The sequence below is a fragment of the Lepidochelys kempii genome, chromosome 11 (genome assembly GCF_965140285.1).
Source record: "Lepidochelys kempii isolate rLepKem1 chromosome 11, rLepKem1.hap1, whole genome shotgun sequence".
Classification (NCBI taxonomy): domain Eukaryota; kingdom Metazoa; phylum Chordata; order Testudines; family Cheloniidae; genus Lepidochelys; species Lepidochelys kempii.
Window position 1 is genome coordinate 59,323,848 of NC_136390.1, and position 22,820 is coordinate 59,346,667.

The following is a 22,820-nucleotide window of genomic DNA, read 5'->3' on the forward strand; positions in this document are numbered from 1 at the left end:
GGTTCAAAGGATCTTCTGTCTGAATTAGTTTTTTAAACCAGCTATTGTGACAAATAACATCTTAAATTGGCTGTCAGTAAAAGTTTCTTTTTCCATTGTGTTCATTTTGTGCATTTGGCAGCACTTAATATATAGGCAGGGGCACTATTTCCTCTGCATACTCTGCCTTATTCAGTTTCTCCTGTAATTTATGTGTTTTTCATGCACCAATAAAACGGGGTGAAAATGAAAAGGGAAAATGTGATCGTTAAACCATTGGAAGGGGAGCTCAGAGCAGATATAGCATCAGAAATTACTCGTAACTTTCTTTTAAAACTGATGCTCAAGTTAACTTTGAGGTTTCGCATTAGCTCGGTCTGATAGATGGCTGTTTTTCTTTTTGTTTATGGATACATGTGCTAATATCCTTTGATTCTGATGTGAGTGTAGCCATTTGTATTGCTGTATTTGGTGGATCAGAAAAGGGGAGGGGCTGATATGTACCAACTTGCTGAAGGGCAAGGCTTTTCAGGGCATGCTCTCCCTTCCTGTGAAAGTTTCTTTTCAGTTTTCTTGCTGCAGGTTGTGAACAGGCAATATTGAGAATTTTCTGCAGTAGAGACATTGTTGTGCTTAGATCTGGGTCAAGCGTATTAACTTCCTGTGGACTATGGAATGCTGAAGGTATGTTTGTCTCTTTTCTTTCTCAGACTCTCCTCTTGATTCTTTAACTCTGTGCCAGCTCTGTTATAAAAAATGCTACTGCTGACATGTACTTTGTTAGTAACAGGGTTTGTCATGGGGGGAAAAAGGTTTTTCAAGTCATTACATGAAAGTAGATCAGACTGGTTAAGCACTCCCCTCCTCTCCCCCAAACACCTTCAGTCTTGGAAAGGGAAAAGCGAAACTGGGATGGTCACCATGACATGGCATTTTACAGCAGTTGTCTCGCCAAACAGGACAGGGATGTTCTGAACGCAAAGAAATTATTTTGAAAGTTGGGTGCTGGGGAACTTGTAAGAAAGGGAAGTTGTAAAGGAAATGGAAGCAAGTCCCCAGAAGTGTGAAAGAGCAAAAAATCCCTGGAAGGACAGTCCGGCCTGTTACAGGCAGTAGGTCCCCTTTGTAGTTCCCTCTTCCAGCCCATGATCAGATGCACAGCGTTGGGTCCTGCCTACTCCTGCAAATCCACCATGCTGTGGGGACCAGTTGAAAACCAGCGTTGTTGGCGTTGTCAGTGTAGACGAGACAACCGTAGTTTGCGTTACTGTGTTCACCGATCGCGCCAGGGCCAGGCGCACTCGTAGTGCAGACGAGCTGGGTCATCTTCCCCGAACTTTGTTTCAAGGCAGCTCAAAAGCCACCGCAGCAAAAGCCCTGGGTAGCCGGGGAGGGGTGGCTCAGTGGTTTGAGCATTGGCCAGCTAACCCCAGGGTTGTGAGCTCCCCTCTCTCCCTGCCCGCGGGAGACGGAGCGAGCGAGCCGGGGGTGAGGGTGGGGTGAAGGCTGCAGGCCCGGGGGGGGGGGGCTCCCCCCGCGCATGCGCACGCTGGCCCGAAGCAGGCGGGGGATGGGGTGGGCGCGGCTGTCGGGGGAGGTGCCGGTTGGTCCCGTGTCTGTGGGGGGCGGGGGTGAGGCCCCGGCCGCCCCTCCCTCTCCCCGCGCCCGGCCCAACCCAGCCCTTCCTCAGGGAAGCCGCTGAGGCGCTGGCCGCTGGCCTGACGGGGATGCGCGCCGTGGAGTGGTGAGCAGGGGGGGGCCCTGCCTCCCGCAAGCCCCCACTTTCCTCCTCCAGCTTATACCAACCCCCCGCCGGCCCCGTCCCGCGGCACCCCCCCCCCCCAGCCCGTCGGCCTCCCGCAACTCCCCCCCCCCCGCCGGCCGCAGACCCCACCCTCCCCGCCGGCCCCGTCCCGCGGCACCCCCCCCCCAGCCCGTCGGCCTCCCGCAGACCCCACCCTCCCCGCCGGCCCCGTCCCGCGGCATCCCCCCCCCCAGCCCGTCGGCCTCCCGCAACTCCCCCCCCGCCGGCCGCAGACCCCACCCTCCCCGCCGGCCCCGTCCCGCGGCACCCCCCCCCAGCCCGTCGGCCTCCCGCAACTCCCCCCCCCCGCCGGCCGCAGACCCCACCCTCCCCGCCGGCCCCGTCCCGCGGCATCCCCCCCCCCAGCCCGTCGGCCTCCCGCAACTCCCCCCCCGCCGGCCGCAGACCCCACCCTCCCCGCCGGCCCCGTCCCGCGGCATCCCCCCCCCCAGCCCGTCGGCCTCCCGCAACTCCCCCCCCCGCCGGCCGCAGACCCCACCCTCCCCGCCGGCCCCGTCCCGCGGCACCCCCCCCGGCCTCCCGCAGACCCCACCCTCCCCGCCGGCCCCGTCCCGCGGCATCCCCCCCCCCAGCCCGTCGGCCTCCCGCAACTCCCCCCCCGCCGGCCGCAGACCCCACCCTCCCCGCCGGCCCCGTCCCGCGGCATCCCCCCCCAGCCCGTCGGCCTCTCCCAGCTCCCCCCCGCCGGCCGCAGACCCCACCCTCCCCGCCGGCCCCGTCCCACGGCATCCCCCCCAGCCCGTCGGCCTCTCCCAGCTCCCCCCCGCCGGCCCCAGACCCCACCCCCCCCCGCCTGCCCCAGACACTCAGTCCCCCCCCCCCAGCTCTTCCCCACCCCCCCCACAGACACCCTGCCCCCGCCGCCTGCCCCGTCCCCCAGCATCCCCCCTGCTTCCCACACCACCTGGCACCACCTGCTTCCCACAGTTTTCCTGATCTAGAAATGTAGAAGGAGTGTCTGAGTGGTGGTTGGTGCAAAGTAGGCTGTTTCTCGAGGGTGGGCACGTGGTTGCGTTACTAGGACTGGTTATAGAGTAGCAGCCCTGTTAGTCTGTATCCGCAAAAAGAAAAGGAGGACTTGTGGCACCTTAGAGACTAACCATTTTATTTGAGCATAAGCTTTCGTGAGCTACAGCTCACTTCATCGGATGCATGCCGTGGAAAATACAGTGGGGAGATTTATACACATAGAGAACATGAGACAATGGGTGTTACCATACACACTGTAACGAGAGTGATCAGGTAAGGTGAGCTAACCCAGGAATCTATCCTTGCAACAAAGCCCGTTGCCAACTGTGTCCACGTATCTGTTCAGGGGACACCATCATAGGGCCTAATCACATCAGCCACACTATCAGAGGCTCGTTCACCTGCACATCTACCAGTGTGATATATGCCATCATGTGCTAGCAATGCCCCTCTGCCATGTACATTGACCAAACTGGACAGTCTCTATGTAAAATAATAAATGGACACAAATCAGATGTCAAGAATTATAACATTCAAAAACCAGTCGGGGAACACTTCAATCTCTTTGGTCACTTGATTACAGACCTAAAAGTGGCAATTCTTCAACAAAAAAACTTCAAAAACAGACTCCAGTGAGAGACTGCTGAATTGGAATTAATTTGAATAAAGACTGGGAGTGGATGTGTCATTACACAAAACTATTTCCCCATGTTTATTCCCCCCCCCCCCGTTCCTCACACTTTCTTGCCAACTGCTGGAAATGGCCCACCTTGATTATTACTACAAAAGGTTCTTCCCCCCTCCCCTCTCCTGCTGGTAATAGCTCACCTTAACTGATCACTCTTGTTACAGTGTGTATGGTAACACCCATTGTTTCATGTTCTCTGTGTATATAAAATCTCCCCACTGTATTTTCCACTACATGCATCCGATAAAGTGAGTTGTAGCTCACGAAAGCTTATGCTCAAATAAATTGGTTAGTCTCTAAGGTGCTACAAGTACTCCTTTTCTTTTTAGGACTGGTTATGAATCACCCCTCCTGCCCCTCCAGAAAGAGGGGACATAGTACATGAGTCTTAGCTTTACTTGTGTCTCCCTCTTAGGGTAAGATAGGTGGAGGTGTGAAACGAGGAAGCAGGGTTTTGTTGGTTGTATTTTGATTTTACAGAGTGGCTGTCCATCCCTTCTTCCCACCCCCTCTCCCTATGTCTTTCTGTAGTGTCCGCCAGCTGCTCTGGGCGGACTGGTTTCTCTCCACACGTGTCTCGCTTTTTGCCCCCTTAATCCCTCCGAGATACAAAATACACACACAAATTTTTAAAAATTTCATTAATGTTTAGTTTTTAAATGGTTTAATCTAAAATTTTAATCATATTTTTGTACCAATTTAAGTTTTATATTTAGCAACTGTTTGTTTTTAGCTTAGCCCAATTCAGCAACAGTGCCAGCTGTGAAAACGCTGGCTGGAATGGTGCGGGAGATAGAATAGCTAAGCTGCAAAACACAGGAGAGGCTGGGATCTGTAACTGATGGTGTCAGGCATCAAGCAGTGAAGATTTGGAATTGGGAAAGCAGCCATGTGTGTTCTAGTGAGAATTTGTACTGAGTTTTTATCATGTGGTTCTATTGGGATTTGACTAACTGGTAGAGAAATGGGGGCTGGTCTGTGCACAAATTTGCCCCTTTTAACTGATAAGTCTGCACTTGGAACTGGGGGTGTGATTCCCAGCTAGAGGAGATATACCTGCTTTAGCTCTCATCTAGCTAGTGCAGTAAAAATAGTAATGTAGCCAGAACAGACAGTGCCAGTGGCAGGAGGGGCTTGCTGCCCTGGGTATGTGCCTAGGGTCTCTGATAGGATCATGCTTGCGGTGCTGGCCCTCCTGCTGTCCTTGGTTAAAAACAAGACGTTAGGTAAACTTCTGTGTGTAGAAAGGCCTTAGATCTATGCTTTCTCGCAGCCATCTTGTTTATAAGTGAAGACGGTGCTGCAATATGTGGGACAGAAGATTGGGGGAGTTAGTCTGTATGAAGAGGAAAAGGATGTAAGCAAAATTTTGGTACGAGTATGTAGGTAGAGGTGGGAGGAAGCGGGTAGTCTGAACTCTTTGTTTCTATTCCTGGCTCTGGGAAGTGTTGTTTAGTGGTTAGAGGAGAGATGGACCAGGACTCATGAATTATATTTCCCACCCACATACACACACAGCAATGCCCTACTGATTTCTCCCCGAAACATGCACTCACCCCTTTACCTGCTGACTGCCTCCCAAGCTTTTAGTGTTCATTGATCATCTCCCACTTTTCCTTTTGTCTTTGTATGAAGAGAACTGTGGTGAAAGGCCTAAAGACAACCTGCTGCCAAATTAAAGTGAGTGGTCCACCGAGAAACCCCAACATGTCCAGGAAAGGGAGCTGGCAGTGAAGCAGAAAGCATATTATTCTCCATTAAATGTAATAGAATTGTATTAATTTCTCTAGAACCCTGTTAGTTTCACTCCTATTAAATTCTATAGGACTTTTTCGTAAGGGAAGTTTGAGAGTAGGAAGGAGACTCTTTGCTTTCCCATTTGGTACAGAAGAGCAAACTAGTTGCAGAGTGGTGAAGGTGTAGGGGATGTGCACTCTACAGCTACCATAGTGCTGAGAACTTGAGCTTCCAGGTGATAACCTCACTGCTGGTGTGTTTCAGCCTAAGGGCAAGGAGAGCACCAGCCATTTTGGCACCTGAGCAGAAAACATTTTCAGTGTCCCCCTTACCCGCAGTGGCTGAGCCCTCCCCCCCAAAAGCCACACAGCACCCCAGTTTGGTGCCCACCCTTGCTCACACTACCCTAGTGCCAGCCTTGGGGAAGAGCATCTTCTCCTCCTGGTCATGGGAAGTAGTGGCAGAGCTCCTATGATGCAAACTCAAGGGCAGGAGGAAGTCTCACTTTCTTGTCCTCTCCCAGCCATGGCAAGATGTAGTCAAGCTGCAGGGACCAAGAGCAGCACCTTGTTCTCTTTCTACCCCCACCCACTATAACGACACTGGAGTCACACTTCAGAAGTGAGAGAGAGTGATCAGCGGGGGACTCTTCTCTCTCCTGATCACAAGAAGAGGAAGGAGCAGATCTTGCCACACTGCTGCAGTGTGGTGCATGCAGGAAGGAGTTAAGTTAAGTCGTCCACTGAGTATTTGGCTTCTGATGGTTTGGAAGAAATAACTGGCCGACACAGAGTATCAAGGATGCTGCTTAGTGCCTATTAGAAGCTAAAGTTCAGTTCTTCCCTAGCATTAGTGCCGTTTGATTCATTACATTGGACTCTTCTTTGCCTTTCCATTCTCAGGTTGTGAAGTGTATCTCCTAAAGAGCCTCCAGCATGGGTGATGACATGAGCATAAAGTTTCACCAGCAGCTTCTAGTCATTGATGAAAACCTGGGAACTGAAGAAGTGGAGGCCCTGAAATTTCTCTGTAGTGACTTGCTGTCCTTCAAAAAGCTGGAAGCTGTAGAATCAGCTCAGGACATCTTCCTGCTCCTCATGGCTAAGGATTTCCTGAATAAGGAAGATACTTTCATAGTAGCTGAGCTTTTGTACAGGATTAGGTGTCACTTCCTGCTCCATAAACTTGGCTACACTAAGGAGACAGTGCAAGAAAATCTACCCTGGAAAGGGAAGGTATCTCGGTACAGGTGAGCTTTCTGGGAACTGGGTGTCTCCAGACATTTTCTGCCTTGAAAGAATGTTGATCTGTTACTTGCTGTGTGATATTTGAAAGTTATGAAGTGAAGTTTGGTGATTAGGTTTTACAGTATGCAGATGCTCAGACTAATCAGTGACTTTTAATATTTTTTCTTGGGGTGAGGCTCCAAAGCTCAGAGCATTCTTGGACCAACAACGCATTAGAAAGGCCTGGGTCCTCTTCTGTCCTTATGTTGTGCCAGAGGAGAGGAGTGACACAGTGTGCCATAGACTGTCATTCCTCTCTCATAGGTTTCCACTACTATCTCTCTGGCTCTTCCTCCTTTGCTCTGTCCCTCTGTCTCTGTGAATTGGGTTGGATTGGGATTTTTTTATAACCTCTTCCTCCTACGACAACCTAAATTCCCTCAGCTCTTCCATATTAATTTGCTTATGCCACTGGTAAGTTCCTGACCATAACGCTTGGCTGCTGATCATGCTCTTCATGCTCTACTACGCCAGCTCTAGCTCTCCAGCATTGCCTGCAGTCTGCCTGCTGCATGTTGACCTTTGCTGAGCAGGCTAAGTGGAGATCACCAGGTGTGCTACAGGTGAAGCAGGTGGCAGCATTGGAGGAGCATAGCAGAGCTTCCAATAGTGGGCACGTTACTGTTATCTGAGTGTTGCTTTGGGGGGGCTATGGGGTGCCAATGTAGGATTTACAGTATGTATACAATGGTATTTAGTTCACCTAACCGGATCTATGTCACATAGGCAGATGCTGTATGAACTGTCAGAGGACATCACCAGTGAGGATTTAAGAAGAGCCATGTTCCTCTTGAGGAACCAGCTCCCAAAGAAGCTGACAAATATGGTATGTGGGGAGAGGGCCAAGAATGCTAGAGGCTCTATTACTGAGACTAGGAGAGAGAGTGGAGAGAGGGTTTTGGCAGCATATGGCATCAGCTTATTGTGTCAGCATGTGATTGGGGGAGTAGATATTTGGGCAATGGTATATTTCTACCAGAGGGAAGGTGGTGGCTGAGTGGGGCTAGGAAGTGTAGGGCCTGGTTCTCATTTACACTAAGGACTGTTATGCTGCACTGTCTCTCTCTTGTATTTGCTGTGTGATGGATTCTGAGGCCTTTCAAATCCTAGAGGTCACTAGGAAATACAATACCAGGCTAATCCCCCCAGCTATGTTATAGCATAGTTGGCTCTGGTCTGTGTATATGGGACCAAGACACATGACATTAACTAGTTACTTGATTGTGATACAGACTATAACGTAGTTCACTTATACAGCGTGGTATTGGCTATACATACGATCAGGATCAAACCAGATTATGAAGCTGTCAGTGAGCTACCATGTTACAACATGATTTGCCCCCCAGCTCTGTGAAATGTACTGTGGAGACATCTCCTTGGTAGTAAGAAGCAAAACGGATAAGAATAAGTATAAAGTGGGAAGTGTAAGGATTGTGAGGTGTTTTATATTTCAGCAGTATGTACTCCAGGAGAATCAGTGTCTGTTATTTTTTTTAAAGGCAGGGCAGGCTTTTGTAGATCGTATTAATATTTAAGGAGCTGGTTAAGTGTACTTGACTCTCTCTCTCCTTGCAGTCCAGTCTAGAGCTGCTGAACTTTCTGGAAAAACAAGACTATTTAGCAGAAAACAACCTGCAAATACTGGAGAAAATCTGTATGGAAATTTCACCTGATCTCCTGAAAACAGTAAACAAATACAAAATGGAAAGAGGTGAGTAATTCTGAATGGGCTGCTGTGTGTGCCAGCAGGTTTACTAGAACAGATTGAACTAGATGCTGTGTCTGGTAGCTGGAGATGCTGTGTGTGTCCTCCACATGTATTGCTACACCTGAGACTAAAAGTGGGGCACTTGTGGTCTTTGCATATGAGCTCTGCTTTGCTGCCTTTAGTTTTTGCTACCTGCTAGCCGCAGTACTATAAGAATATACGTAGTAGCTCCAAAATGGCTGTGGCCAGGCAAAGCGGTCCAGTGGATGGGGCATGAGACTGGAAACCTTTATTCTGTCTCTGACACTGCTACTGACCCTGCTGTAGGACTGTGAGAAAGTTACTTGACCTCTCTGTGCCTCAGTTTTCACAGCTGTGAAATGGAGGCAACAAGACTGACCCTCCTTTGGATAGAGCCTTATTGTGTGTGGATGAACAGCACTCTAGAAGTGCTGTATATTGACCTGCACAAGAGGGAGGGATTTGTTGATAGGTGGCAGGCTAAATGAGCGTGTGCATATGCATGTATGTTATAAGATGTGTGGTTCCCTCTCCAGTAGAGTCTGCGCCATAATTATTAAGCTTATTTCATTTAGGATCTGTAGGATAGACATTTGCATGCTGAAAGGGCACAATGTTTCATTTAGACAGTTATCTAGAACCAGTTCTGGGAGAAGCTGGACAGTTATGTTCCCCCACTGACTTCACCTTACAGGCTTCTTATCCCTTTGATGGAATTTCTGTACATTTATGTTTTAAACATCTCTTGCTAGATGCCTCTCCACATTTCCTTTATTAAGGAGATTAGTTTGTGCTTAGCTGTTTCTCTTGTTTTCACAAAGTTGTTTATTATGCCTCTCCTGTTAGTTTCTCTAGCTCAGCAGGAAAGCAGTCTGCCAGTCAAAGAAGCTGCATCACTTCCCCATCACATCCCTGAAGGACTGTGTCATTCTGGAGGTGATGTCAGGCTATTGACTTCCTCACAGGTATGCTGCAGTGAGCCTATTTTCTTCACTCTTGCTTCTGTATTGTTGTTGACTGAAGTCCAGCTAAATCATGCCTTCTGATCTGGGAAAGGAAGCAGAGTCTGCTATAAATATGGTTACCAAGGACATCAAATAATTAGTAAGGCTACAATTTAGTCACAGAGGTCATGGAAGTCACGGACTTCTGTGAATTCTTCTGCTTCAGCTGTCAGCACCTGAAGCCAAGACTGGAGGCGGGACTTTGTGTCCCTGCCCTGCAACTGGGGCTGGATAGCTGGAACCAGCACCCTGCAGGGGGGAGGGTGCTGCAGCTGGGCTGTGAGCCCCTGTCCAGGAGCTGCGGCCAGCTCCAGAGTGGGAGCTGTGTGCTCCCCGTGGCTGCACCCCCCCACTTCATTCCAGCCCCGTGGCATCCGCCAGGAGCTGCGTCGGGGGCCATGCGCCTCCCTCGCGGCGTCCCAGAGCCATGCTCCTCCTCCCGGCTGGGGCTTGGCAGGGGCTGGGGCTGTGGCCGTGTCCGTGTACCCCTGTCCCAGAACTGCTGCCAGCTCTGGAATGGAGGCTGCATGCCCCCCCCAGTGGCTGCACACCTCCCCCCCCCCCCCCCCCCCCCCCCGTGTCCCAGCCCTGTGGTTTTTGCCAAGGGCTGCAGTGGGGACCATGCTGCAGCTGGAGTTGTGTGCCCCAGCCCTGTGGCTGCAGCTGGGACCATGTGCCCCTGCCTGGCTGCTGCAATGGAGGGGCGTGTGTCCCCCTATGCCTTCCCAGGGATGCGGCCAGGGCTTGGTGGGGGCTGCAGCTCTGGAGCGGGGGATGGGTGTCCCTGTGGCTGTGCCCTCCCCTGTGGCCGCTGGAGGCTGGGGGCTCAGCCTGTTGGTCCCACCCCTCCAGACTCCATTCCTCCCCACCTACTTAGCCCTGACCCCAGTTATTTTTAGTAAAGTCATGGACAGGTCACAGGCTCTGTAAATTTTTTTTATTGCTCTTGACCTGTCTGTGACTTTTACAAAAAATTAACGTGACAAAATCTTAGCCTTAATAATTAGGGTCAGAGCATCCTAAAAGCCATGTATGCCTTATTCCTCTTGAATATATTTAGTGTTAGGAAGGGAGAAGTGTCAAAAGAGATGTCTTTAAAGAAAGAAGAACTGGATAGCTCAGGGGATTGGGAATGAGTTCAAAGACTAAGCGGTTATGGAGACTTAATTATCCTCACAGAAGCATGCTCCCTCTAGGCAAGAGCTGAGGTACATTGGGCAATCAGGGAAGTTTGTGTTGCTGCTATTAGTGATGTACCTGGTTTATATATAAATAGAGGGCTTCAATTTCCATGGCTTTCAGTCTGGCATCTTTCACAATAGAAAAACTAGCACAATCATTTGTTTTTAAAGCATAGTTTGCATGAGGCCATTTTATGTTCCTGTTTCCCTCTTTCATAATATAACAATGTGAAGGCAATCTCAGGGAGATGGAAAAAGGTAACATTTAAAAATGCTAAAAAAAATGTATACACTGTAGAATAAACCTGAGGAACTTGCTACAGCATGTTATTGAAGCAAATAGCTTACTAAGATTCAAAAGCGTTTGACATTTATACAAGTGAGAATGGTATGTGCTAGGATACAATTGCAAGGGTTCTCAATTCTTATCCAGGGCATAGACTGCTCATCAGCTGAGGCAGGAAGAAATGTCTCCCCATTGCTAGAGACATACATAGTGTACAATTAGGTGCATCATGGGACTGGAAGCCTTCCTCCTCTGAAGCATCTATTATTGTCCCGTGGTTGAAGAGAGGATACCAGACTACACAGACTATTGTTTTGCTCTGATATGGTAATTCCCATGTTCCTGAACTATCAGGAATTTTTATCCTGAGTAAACTGTTGGCACCACTGGCATCAATAAGTTTTCCCATTGATTTCAGTGTACCCTATGTGATTGCATGTGCTGCAAGGTCCACTCATAAGGTCAATGGAAGTGTAGTGTCATTTAAGGACACCATATATGCTTTTCGCGTGGAGCTTCCCAGAAAATAAAACCCCCTCTGCGGGCAGCACTCTCTTCTAGATGCTCACCTCAGATGGGCTTGCTGCAGCTCTGAAATGTCTGGCCCTTGCCACTCAACTGCTAAACATGTTGCTGCCCTTGGGGACTCTGTCTTGCCTCTGTCTGCTATCTCTTTCCAAAATGCCATGTGGCACTGACACTTATCAAGTCTTTTTTTCTGCTAAAATCACTATTAAAATCTATTTTATTGATTTTATTACATTGATTTTAATGCAGGTATTCCCCTCTTCCTCCTTCATATAGGAGACCCCTATCAAATCTCTGGATTCTAATATTTATGGTAAGTCTTTCTGGGAAGTGTTTTTATTTTTAATGTCTATATTTCTAGTTTTATACGTTTCTAACTGATTTTAGTTTATTTTAGAAAATTTTGAAGTCTCCATTTACAACAGTAGTTTTAAAATAGTGTGACTGATTTGCTTTAGGTTGGCTTTTTCTTTTCCTGTTGGCACAAGCTGGTTTTGGGGATTGGCTGCTCACATTTAGAGAACAGCCACAGGTAATCAGCAAATCCCACTGCTGTGGATTGTCACTTGTGACAGGGAAATAGCTAACATGCTTTCCAGAAAGTTTAAAGAAGGTCTGACTAGAGGCAAAAAGCTGTCTCTGCCCCCTTAATTGTACACAAATACTATGAGATAAGGCGATAGGACTCTGTTACTGTTAGTGTAACTACTGATTAAGTCAAATTGTTATTTTAATGGGCTCATAAGACAATTTTATTTCTGTCTTTCTTGCTTTTATAGACTCTGGGAGCCTGCGGGAACATGCTGGGAGTGTGTATTTCATAGCTGCCAGACAAGGTATGTCTTAATAAGTTTTTCTGTGTTTTTATTTTAAGTAGCTCTTATTGCTGGCTGCCTAAAAGTAAAGAGAGTATGAATTTTCGGAGCAGGTTCAAACAGATTTGGAGAGTTCCTGGAATGTCACTTGAGTAGTACTATGGTCTATTGCCCTTGCTTGGAGAGACAGGCCAGTTGGAGGAGTAACAAGGAGAGGGCTTATTTTGCAGCTTTCCCTTTCTAAGATCATTGAGAGTGCAGCACCAGACAGTCAGGCACTCTTAGAGGAAATGAGAGAATAGCTTATGCGTAGGCAGATCACCAGTCTCTTCAATCCCACTCCTTCTCCCCTCCCTGCCACACATACAGGCTCTCCCCTCTTCTCCCCAGGAAGAATCCTCCCTTTCTCAACCCTTCTGTCTTCTGCATATCACCAAAAAAAACCAAACACCATGCTGCCAGCCCCAGCAGTTTGGCAACTGCATGTGCCTGTGCTATTTGCATTTCCCTAGGACAGTAGCATGTTGGAGAAATTACAGTAAATCAAGATCATTAATCAACAGGGAGTCGAGGACTGGGGTGTGTAAGATTGCTTCCTTTCACATGATTTTAAATAAATGGTATATTTATTGCTTAATTAGACTCAATCTGAGCTACAGGATTCCCTTAGTAGGTGTACAGTGGGAAATGAGAGCTCTAAAGAAGGCAAGGCAGGGGGGAATATTTCTTGCCCAAATAAATGTAATTCTGATTGTTCTACTCAGCACAAATGGCACCATGAGATTTCATATTTGCCTCAATGACTGAAGGTCAAATTGCTGTTAAGTTTAAAAACAAAAAATCAGGTTTTTGCCCTCTAACTGCCAGATCCCTGAATGCAACCTGGAAATGAGTCAAACTGGCTCTTCCCTACTTCTGCATCATTCCCTAAAAAGATTCTGTAATTGGATTTAAGGGCATGCCTACACCACAACTTCAGCCACCTTTGGGGACTCACTTAGAACACAGTTGACCCCCAATCTAGTGGAAAATTCTCTTGAAGAACCATGAGGCAGAATCCATCATCCTCACTCTTCCAGAGCTTGTTGATTCTGCAATACTAATAGGAGTAAAATTTTATTTGTGTCACTGAAGTGTGTGAGTAGATATGACCTGGAACAAACAGGAGGAGAACTGCTGAGTAAGACAATGGAATTTTTACTACATTTTTCTTTTAGTGTAATAGCACTTTAATAATCATGAAAACTACTGCATTTTAGTAGAATTCAGGTTTGGTGCATCTACAGAGAGTAGATTTAACCCCCTAAACGTTTGTATAATTTTTTTCTAGATGACAAAGCAGTAAATGTTATTCAAGGCATCTCTGAACTAAGCCAGGAACAACCTGCAAGGATCAGCAACCCAGAAAGCAAAACGGAGGTTTGAGGCAATCGCCTAAATACTTTCCTGACTCTAATCAATAACTTGGAGGATTTGCTCAGCTTAAAAGCACAGTGCTAAGTTTTCCACTGTTCTTAATACCTTCTTAGAACCCTGATATAGTTTCTTTCTCTCCTTGTACCATTGGGCAAGCATGGAATTCCCCCTCTTGTCTTCTTCTCTATGATGTGAATGAAGTTTTGGTGGGAAAATGAATCCTGCTGTTTTTATTTAACCACTTCAGTTCCTAGAATTTCTTTTACCAAAATATTCATGTTGGTGCATCAGCAACATCAACTGATGTCTGCACTGCTCTAGAAATGGTGCAGTTTGGCACCAAAGGAGCACAAAGAGCTGACCCTGATTCTCTTCCCACTAAATTGGGAGTCACTCCATTATAAAGGCTGTAGGGTTAAACTGATGTAACTGGGAGTAGAGTCAAGCCTGCCGTTTTTGAAGACTCCCCTGATAATTAGTAGCTCTTATCAATCTTGGGGATGAGTTGTAGATTTAAAGAGACAATATTTGGAATCCAGATGACTTTTCAGTTTTTACCATAGTCACATTGGAGACTAAGGGCCAGCCCTAGGCATGTGCCAAACTTGTGGCCTTGCTTGCCCCTGTTCTGTCAGTTTTCTTTCCCAGCACAAGAGTAAAAACTGCCTCTGACCCCCCCCCCCACCCTGAGAGACAAAGTTAGGGATCCATGTGTCTGTGGCTTCACAGTGCCAAGGGTCCAAGACAGTCCTACTAGCTGTGGAAATAATCTATTCCTGTCCCCTCATGACAGTTATCCCCAACTCCCTACCAACTGTAGAATTCTGTTGCTAAGCTCTGCCCCAAGTGCTAACCTTTTCCCCCTCAGAGTCAAATGTGCTAATAAGTTACTGAAGTCTGCCTAGGGCTCCACATCTGTCTTCTCATACAGGATGACACTCCTGAGGCCTAAATTTTCAAAAGTAACCAGTGATTTTGGATGTTTGTTTCAAACTTTTGAGTGCCTAACCTGATACACCTTGAAGAGGTTGTTAGAGTGAGTGTTCAGCATTTCCTGAAATAACCAGCCTCTTTAAGGTTTCTCAAATTGGGAGCCTGAAAAATTAGAGCATCCAAAATCACTGCTCACTTTGAAAATCTTTGTCTGACTTTGTTATAGGCTGAGTCCTTGCCTGACTAGTAATTATTGTAGATGGTACAATAATACCACTTCTAAATTTTGCTTGGTAATCTTACCTTTTATCATACCTCTCTGTTATATAAGCTGTAAAATAAAGAAGTTTCACTTAATAGAAGTCTGTGGCTTTTAAACAAAGCTTAACAGCACTGGATGGTGCATTTTTAGAGCAGTTATATGATAAAGGAGTTTCGTCTTCCTTTTGTTCCGCTAATGTTATGTACCTCCCGTTAATGCCAAATGGAAATATATGCACATATCACAGAAGACAATATATTTCTTCTGGGGGGAGGGTACAGCAAAAGGGGCATCTCAAAAACTCTAGGCAGTACAGGGGATTGAAAATCCCAGGGGGATACAGAAATAGTAACCTCACAGGTGGATTGCACTCTTGAATCTAAAGGCAATAGATTGTCTTCTTAAAAATAAAATTCCTTCATAAAAGCTGTGAGCTTCTTTCTGCTTCCTGTCAACAGAAGCTGATGACCTATAAAATGGATGGGCCACACAGAGGCTATTGCCTCATTATTAATAATTTTAACTTTACTGGGACTCTTCAGATGAGGAGAGGATCTGATAAAGATGCTGGTAAGTCACTTCTGGTTTAGGCTCTGCTCTGCCTCTTCATGGGTTGTACTTCTAATGTCTGTATAGGTTTTGTTTGCTCATATTTTAAGTACATAGTTATAAGCAGTGTACACTCATACAAGTCAAATAATGCCACTTGTATCATGAGTGTGGGGGGGAAACTAAACACATGATTGATTACTAGACAGGAGTGAGTTTGCAGTGGCATCTTTTTCAGTGCAACCAAACTGTCTGTGTAATTCCAAAAGGGTGTCCAAATTAAAACTTCTCCAGGACTTACTATAGCTAGACCTATGGTAAGAGAAATATGTTTGATAGTTTTCTTAGAGCACTGAACCCATTATTGTATTAAATGTGACATCTGTTGTATGTAACTATTAATAGTTCTGTCTCTTATTTTCAGAGGCTTAATGTAAATTAAGCTAATTCACAGATCAAAAATGCCTTCAATTTGTGATTTATCTCTTTGAGTTGAGCCCAAGATATAGAGTTCTTCAGTTGCAAAGTTATGTGCTATTGATATATTACTGAATGTGCATATTGCAATAGTGTTTAGAGGCCATCCTAGTTGGGGGCCCATTGTGTTACAAGCTGTACAGACAAAAAGAAAATGACAGTTCCTACCCCAAAAACCATGTATGATTATACATCCAAATCTTGGGGTGGTTTAGCCACCTTGACCTCAGTTGATCTATGCCCGATCTATGCTAGTGCAAGTGAGATCAAAATCAGGGCCTTTAGCTCTTCTTGTTATGTAGATATTTTTTGTGATGGACTGTACTTTTTGTTTGTTCACTTACTTTCTAAATCACCATATTCAGTAGTATTCCAGGGTCTCTATTCTCTAGTATGAATGAGCAGGGTTCTACTTGGAGCAAACCCAATCTGAAATTCTGCCAAGTGCCCCCAGTGTCTACCAAGAATCCCAGTTTTGCTCATCCACTTGTGCTGGTTGCGTGTACATGCACAAAAGTGCCTGTAGGTCTCAGGCCTTGCTTTATGAAACTTTGGCCTGAAAAACTCAGGCATGTTTGAGCCTCATGATTGTGCTGGGTTTGGGTTCCATTTATCCTCAAATCTACTCTAGTGTGTGTGGTTGTTTGTTTGCAGGTGCTGCTTTGTGTGAAGTCAGTTACTCTTCAGCTTAGCTTGCATAGTGATTTTATATTATGATTATATTATCCTCCCACCCTCCCCAGCTTTTCTTTTCTTTTTTTTCTTTTTTTTTTAAATAACAGAGATGCTGGCGCAAGTGTTTACATGGCTTGGTCTGGATGTGAAGACTTATGCTGATAAGACATCAGTAGAAATAGAAAATCTCATGCAGGAATGGCAGTCGAAAGATCACAGAGACAGGGACTGCTTTGTATGCTGTATTCTATCTCACGGAGAGTCAGGATTGGTCTATGGGACAGATGAACGAGAAGTACCAATCCGCAAGATCATGTCCTACTTCACAGCCAGCCAATGCCTACAGCTGGCTGAAAAACCCAAACTCTTTTTTATCCAGGCATGTCAAGGCAAAGAGATACAACAGGCTGTCTACATTGAATCAGATGCACAGAATCCTGACTTGCTTCCTGTACAGCAACTAGTCTCCCCTTTTGAAAGCATTCCAGAAGAAGCTGATTTCCTTCTTGGCATGGCCACAGTGGGTGGCTATGCATCTTTCCGCCACATACACCATGGTACTTGGTACATTCAAGCCCTCTGCAATAAGTTACAGCTCTTGGTACCAAGGTAATACTTCTGTGTAGATTGAGAGTGAGAATTTACTGATAACATAGGGCTGTATACATAGTAGGTTATTGTGTGGCATGCCGGGGGTGGTGGGGAGAATCTACAGCAGGCCAGCTTGCTGTGCAGTAACATCCCATGTAGACGCTGCTACACTGCAGTGAAAGTCCTGGAGTGCGGATTGGTGTACTACTGCTTGAAAGTGTAATATGCCAAGCACTATTCCAGGATTTTACTGTGCTGTAGCAGTGTCCACATGGGACTTTACTGCATGGCAAGATGGTGTGCTGCTGTTTTTGACCCTGGCTTCCTGTGCAGTAACTTGCCATGTAACAAGCCCCTATACCCCAGTGGGTGAAGAAATGGGAGTGACTGCTGAATCTTTGCTCACCAAAGGCAAGCCTAAGTCGAAGGGCTTGCCCACCCACAAACTTGCACTAGATTTTTTTAATTTGTACAAACTCCTACGTGGACACATATCAGTTTAAAACTGGTAATGTGTTTAGCTTGTCCCTGTAAACTTACATAAATGTTTGCAGCACCATGGCGTTAGGGATGGTCTGAGGAGGCTGGGTTTTAGTTTTACCAAACCAAACTGAAAACTAAGGCTGCTTCAGGTCCAGGTTCTCTTTTTGAATGGGTTTGGGCTTTGTCCCATCTGTTAGATACCTACACAGTGTCTTTTAGATGCTATGGTAGAATTATGGAAAATGCTACAGTCTTACTGTACGTGTTTCTTTGCTGCTGCGTGGTGTTCAGTTTGAGCCTTTGTTGTAGTAAGGTGCATGATATGCACGAGTCCAGCCATGAGGAACTCTGATTAGGTTTGCCTGCTGTAGAGAGTGGCAAGCACCGGGGCTAGGGGCGGCGTGGCGGCAAATTTAATCCCTTGTGTAACCTCACTGACTTGGATGGAGTTACAAGGGATGAATCTGGCCCAAGAATGCAGATTCAGGTCATTACTTTTCTTTTGTTATTTCATGACTGTATTAAGGAAGAGAAGAGCGAAAATGTACCATGGATAAACTATGGCATCAGAGAGTCTCTTGGTCCCAATTTTACGCACATTCAAGAGACGATGTCAGAGAGAATGTAGGAATACGTGCAAAAAGGGTGTATTAGTAGTTTATCATCATTTACACCCAAAATCTTTAGTCCCAATTCTCTATAACTCTTACTTCTCAGGCACATCCAGAATTTTCTAGGGAGGTAGGTCCCAGCCTGTACCCAATTCTCCCACAAATCGGTACTGTGACCCAGTGTACTTAGGGCTGGAAAAGCCAAGGTCAGGGCAGGCTGCAAAAGTAAAAGGAGATACTCCCAAGACTGGTGGGTAACACTGAAGTTAAACTCACCAACCAGTCACAAACTCTGCTTCTGATCCTCCACGCTGGTTATCAAGAAGCTGAAAAAGAAATCACAGCGCCCCCTTTATTGCATTCCAGTTTCCAAGCTCCCAATCAGCACATAGGTCCAGTACAGTGAGAAGTTATTTTAAAACTTTGTTCATGTATACAACATGTTCTTCTGACCCCAAAGGGTTAGCCACATTACCAGGTCAATAGGAATTTGGCTCTTACCCGAAATACCACACTGCCAGCCAATCCTTTAGTGTCTAAAACTAAAGATTTATTATTACTCCCGAGGGAATTCTGTGCCAAAAATTTAAAATTATGCCAAAAAATTGTGCACACAATATTTTAAAATTTTGCAAATTATATTTGTCAATAAATAAATGTGGAGGCTCCAGCATGGCAGTGGGGAGCACAGGCAACTGACTGCACAGAAGTGAGAGATCACCCTGCGGGCCTCTCATCCCCTACCCAGGATATGGACTCGGTGGTAAAACTGCACCCAACCCTGACACAGCACAAGGACCAGGCCTGCCCCAGAAACATCCTAGGACCTTGCCCCTCTATGCCAAGCACACTAGCTGTAGGCAGGCAGGATCAGCCCAGTAGGATCCAAGTGTGGAGAGGCTTAGTGTGGGGAGATCCAGGTGTGGTGTGATAAGGTTCTGTGTGGGGCAATCTGGGTGTGGGTGGCTTGATGGTGGGTTTTGGTGTGGGGTGGATCTGGATGAATAGGGGTGCAGACACAATGGTACTCTGCAGGGGAGTCCAGGTGAAGGTGGTTGGGGCTCAGTGCGGGGGTCTGGGTGTAGAGTGCTCAGCAGGAGGGGTTCAGGTGCTAGCTTGGTGAGATGCAGGTCCGGGTGCTGGCTTGGTGAGAACCTGGGTATGGGGAACTAGTCAGGGTAGTCCAGATCCAGGTAGGATAAGGTTTGTTGGGGTGGGGGTTTGAGTGTGGTGGGTAGTCTCAGTGCAGGGGTGGAGTCCCGAGCTTCATTTCTAGAAAAGTTACTCCAGTGGTAAGAAGCATGAATGAAGACAAAATGGAGATGATGCAGTTGCCTTTTATATTCTTTTGCCATGAGGCTTTTACTTCCTGTGTCCCAAACACAAGCTTCACAGCACATGGAAAAGCCTTAGAGTGCTTTGTCCATAGGCAGGCCACTACATGGCTTGCTGACTCATCAGGTGTAGTCCCTTTGTACAGCCGATGTCCTTTGATGGGCCATCAAGCAGGCTATGCCGTTCTGTCTGGGGGGTCACTCAGATGCACAACACAAGTTTGAAATACAGATATACCCTACATACCTATAACTCATAATACAAACGTGATGCAAACATATAAGCAAGATTATCATACTTGGCAAATTATAACATTTTCACAGATACCTTACACGGCATACCTGGCATGACTCATTGCAATTTTACAATATTAGTATCCATAATATCATAAAGTGTCTCCTGTATTCTATACAATGACACATGTGCCATTTTCCCAAGGTGATTCTTCTGCCCCTTTCTGGAGCTGTTTTCCTGCTTAGCATTCCCACTGCCTCCTGTTGCTGTGGGTGTTGTCTCTCCTTCTTCTCTCTGGAATGAACTGGGTCTGGTTTATACAGTCCAGACCCTCATGCTGCCAGCAGCCACTGAGAAGACTGATTAATGGGCGTCATTTGCTTGTGAAGTTTTTCTTTTTTTCTCTCCCCATGTGGCAGTTCATTCTGTCACACCAGTATTGTTTGTGTGTGATTCTTTGTGTTAGGTACATGGGAGACCATTCTACTACCATTGAGGTCAATGAGAGAGTTACTGTTGATTTCAGTGGGAGTAGGAATGTGGCCTCCGTAGTCTTGAAGCCTCATACTGAATTCAGAAAAGTGTTTAGTGTGTTTGTGGAATACTATTGCACGTTAAGAGTGCAGTGTTGCCAATATGTTCTACTGGCATTGTTTCTGTGAATCAGGGTTAACTATAGCACTCTGGTTAATCAGAGATACTGGTTTTTTTTCTCTGGCTGTAGAGGTGAAGACATCTTGTCAATTCTTACTGAAGTCAATGAAGATGTGAGCAAACGTGCAGACAACTTGGGAAGAAAGAAACAGATGCCCCAGCCAGCCTACACCTTGAGGAAGAAACTGATATTCCCAGTGCCTAGAAGTCCACCCCCATCACAGTAGCAATAGGGTTTTTTTTCTGTTCATTTACGATCCCATCTTGCATTGGATAAGCCAGCGCTCTTCTTATTAAATCAGGTGGATGGTAAACGATTACCATTCAGGATGAGGTCTTCCTGAAATCGCTAATACGTGGAGCCAAAGGAGAGTGCGATAGGTACAACCAGTGGGCCAACTGGGCACAATGTCTGTGTTTGCGGAAATGACTGGTGGTGGGGGGGTTTGCTGGCAATCTGAATAAATACAGACTTTTGCAAGCACTTCTGGGTTTCTGCAGGTGAAATAGGTGCTGCGTGGGTTACTGTGGACACAATAGGTGCAGATGACTTTCCATAGCTAAACCAGAGGGGTGTTAATGATCTGTTTTAAGACCATGGTTCTTTTCTCTGTACATTAATGATTTGGAATCCTGCCAGTGAGATCTCTTATCATGTGGAACAGTCTCCAAAATCAGAATGGACAAGACACCAGCAAATGTGGTCTAGGGAGCTAATCCTACAGTGACAAGTGGACATTGGTCTATTCCCTCTCAAATTTAAATGATTTACACTCTGTGGAGCCACTAGATTCCTCATGTAAAGCATTTATTAATCCCAGAGTGCATGCTGTTGCCTTAAAACTGGATGTTAATTTGGTATGTGGTTGGTTTAGCATTCATTGTCCAAAATCAAATTGTTCCAGCAGCACAAAATCTGCATTATTGCCTCCTGTAGGAAACCAGCTTTCTCACTGCCATATCATATGGGGTGGGGGCTATGGTTCAACATGAAAGAGCCGCTGATTATCATTTATCTGTCAGATAGGGCATCTAACACTGCTGTGGACACAACAGGTTTTGGTTAGCTTTGTTTTTAAGCGCAAAAGTATATAGGGATTAATTTCTCCATTATTTATAAAGACCACCACAAATGTGGGTATATGAGAAATGGGTGAGAGCTGGGCTGGAACAAAACTCCTGTCTTTGGGGTCAGAGTGACTATATCCCTGTTCCAGTGTGAGTAGACTAGAGTCTGTAAAATCCACCTTGCAGGACTGTCCTGTGAGATTAGAAGTGAAATTCAGTGTATGGTAAAATCTTCAGTGGTGCATCTCTTACCTGGATGTCTTTTTACTTGTTTCTTTTCCAGGGGTGTTAGTGTCCTAATGTGGTGACCGGGGTGTATGGCAACATAAATGGAAATTAATTGGCAAAATACAGCCATCTCTGGTTTAGAAGGCAGCAGCCAGCTTTGTATAGCAGTGAGATGGATTTTGGGGAGAGGGAAAATTTTGGCCAAGGAGAACAGGGCAATTTCCTAGTCCCACAAAACATGCAGTGGGATTTTTAGCGTGTACATACAGCAGACAAAGCCTCAGTATTTTTTAGGGTCTCAATCTGAGACTGCTCCCATACAATAAACTGCATAAAACTCATCTACCTCAAAGACAAGTAAGGTCAATTGGACCCTGCTGGGATATGAATCTGTGGTTCCAGAAATGCTAGCTGTTTCAAACTTTATGCTCAGATAAATCATCTCCTGCATGTATAGTAAAATGCTGCTATTTTAATAAAAGCTGGTAACATTTATTTTTCAGCAGCATAGTTTTTGCAATCCGAAACACTATTACCAAGAAAAATAATCTTCCCCGCTTCACCCAGAAGTGAGCCGTTGAAGTGAAGGATTAGGGCTGGGTTTTAAGAGGCTTGTGTTCAATTCCTTGTTTTGCCTCAGACTTCCTGTGTGACACTGGGCAAGTCACTTAATCTCTCTGTGCCTCCGTTCTCTGTCTGTGAAATGGGGGGATAATAGAATTGCCCTACCCTGTGCTGGTATGGGGGGATAAATTAACATTTGTGAGGTGCTCAGATACTTTGGGGTGGGGTGGGGAGAAAGCTATATAAATATCTAGACAGATAGACCTGGATCCCAGGCCACAAAATTTAAAGAGAAGATTCTTAGGAATAAGCAAGACCCCAGTCCTGTAAGGTGCTGACGCCCCACTAGTCCCTCTGAAGTAAAAGGGAATTTAAGGGGTTCTCCACCTCACAGGATTGGGTCCTTATTTGCTTTCAAGGCAGAGACTTTGTCTATCTGTGGAGTTCCATGTACACTATGGCACTGTAGAATAAATAACCCATGCAGAAGCCATTTAGGAAGCTGGTGCACTCTGTCTCCTCAGGCTTCCTTAGCAGCTCCATCACACCTTCTTTACTAGTTTCTACGCCCTAAACAGCTGAGCAGAGGGAAACAGCCAGCTTCAAAACTCTTTCCACACTCTTCCCCACCAGGCACTTGCTTTGCACTTCTGACTTGCCTTCCAAATGCTTTTTGGGGGGAGATTATCAAAACCTTTACCCAGGCTTTACTT

At 46.2% G+C, this 22,820-nt stretch overlaps 1 protein-coding gene across 5 annotated transcripts; it reads left to right on the forward strand.

Annotated features, from left to right (window-relative positions):
• The first annotated feature begins 83 nt into the window (after positions 1–83).
• CASP10 (caspase 10) lies at positions 84–21,884 on the forward strand. Of its 5 annotated transcripts, none has more exons than XM_073306406.2 (12): positions 1,629–1,723; positions 5,097–5,224; positions 6,101–6,447; positions 7,211–7,310; positions 8,060–8,195; positions 9,060–9,178; positions 11,489–11,525; positions 11,992–12,048; positions 13,358–13,446; positions 15,097–15,208; positions 16,447–16,948; positions 20,318–21,884. In XM_073306406.2, the coding sequence occupies exons 3-12, from the start codon at positions 6,134–6,136 to the stop codon at positions 20,472–20,474; spliced, it is 1,623 nt and encodes a 540-aa protein (XP_073162507.1). In that variant the 5' UTR covers positions 1,629–1,723; positions 5,097–5,224; positions 6,101–6,133; the 3' UTR covers positions 20,475–21,884. The 5 variants fall into 5 exon arrangements, with proteins under 5 accessions (XP_073162512.1, XP_073162513.1, XP_073162511.1 ...); XM_073306407.2 differs by having other exon boundaries at positions 5,097–5,141; XM_073306411.2 differs by lacking the exons at positions 1,629–1,723; positions 5,097–5,224 and adding an exon at positions 84–663.
• Positions 21,885–22,820: the final 936 nt, after the last annotated feature.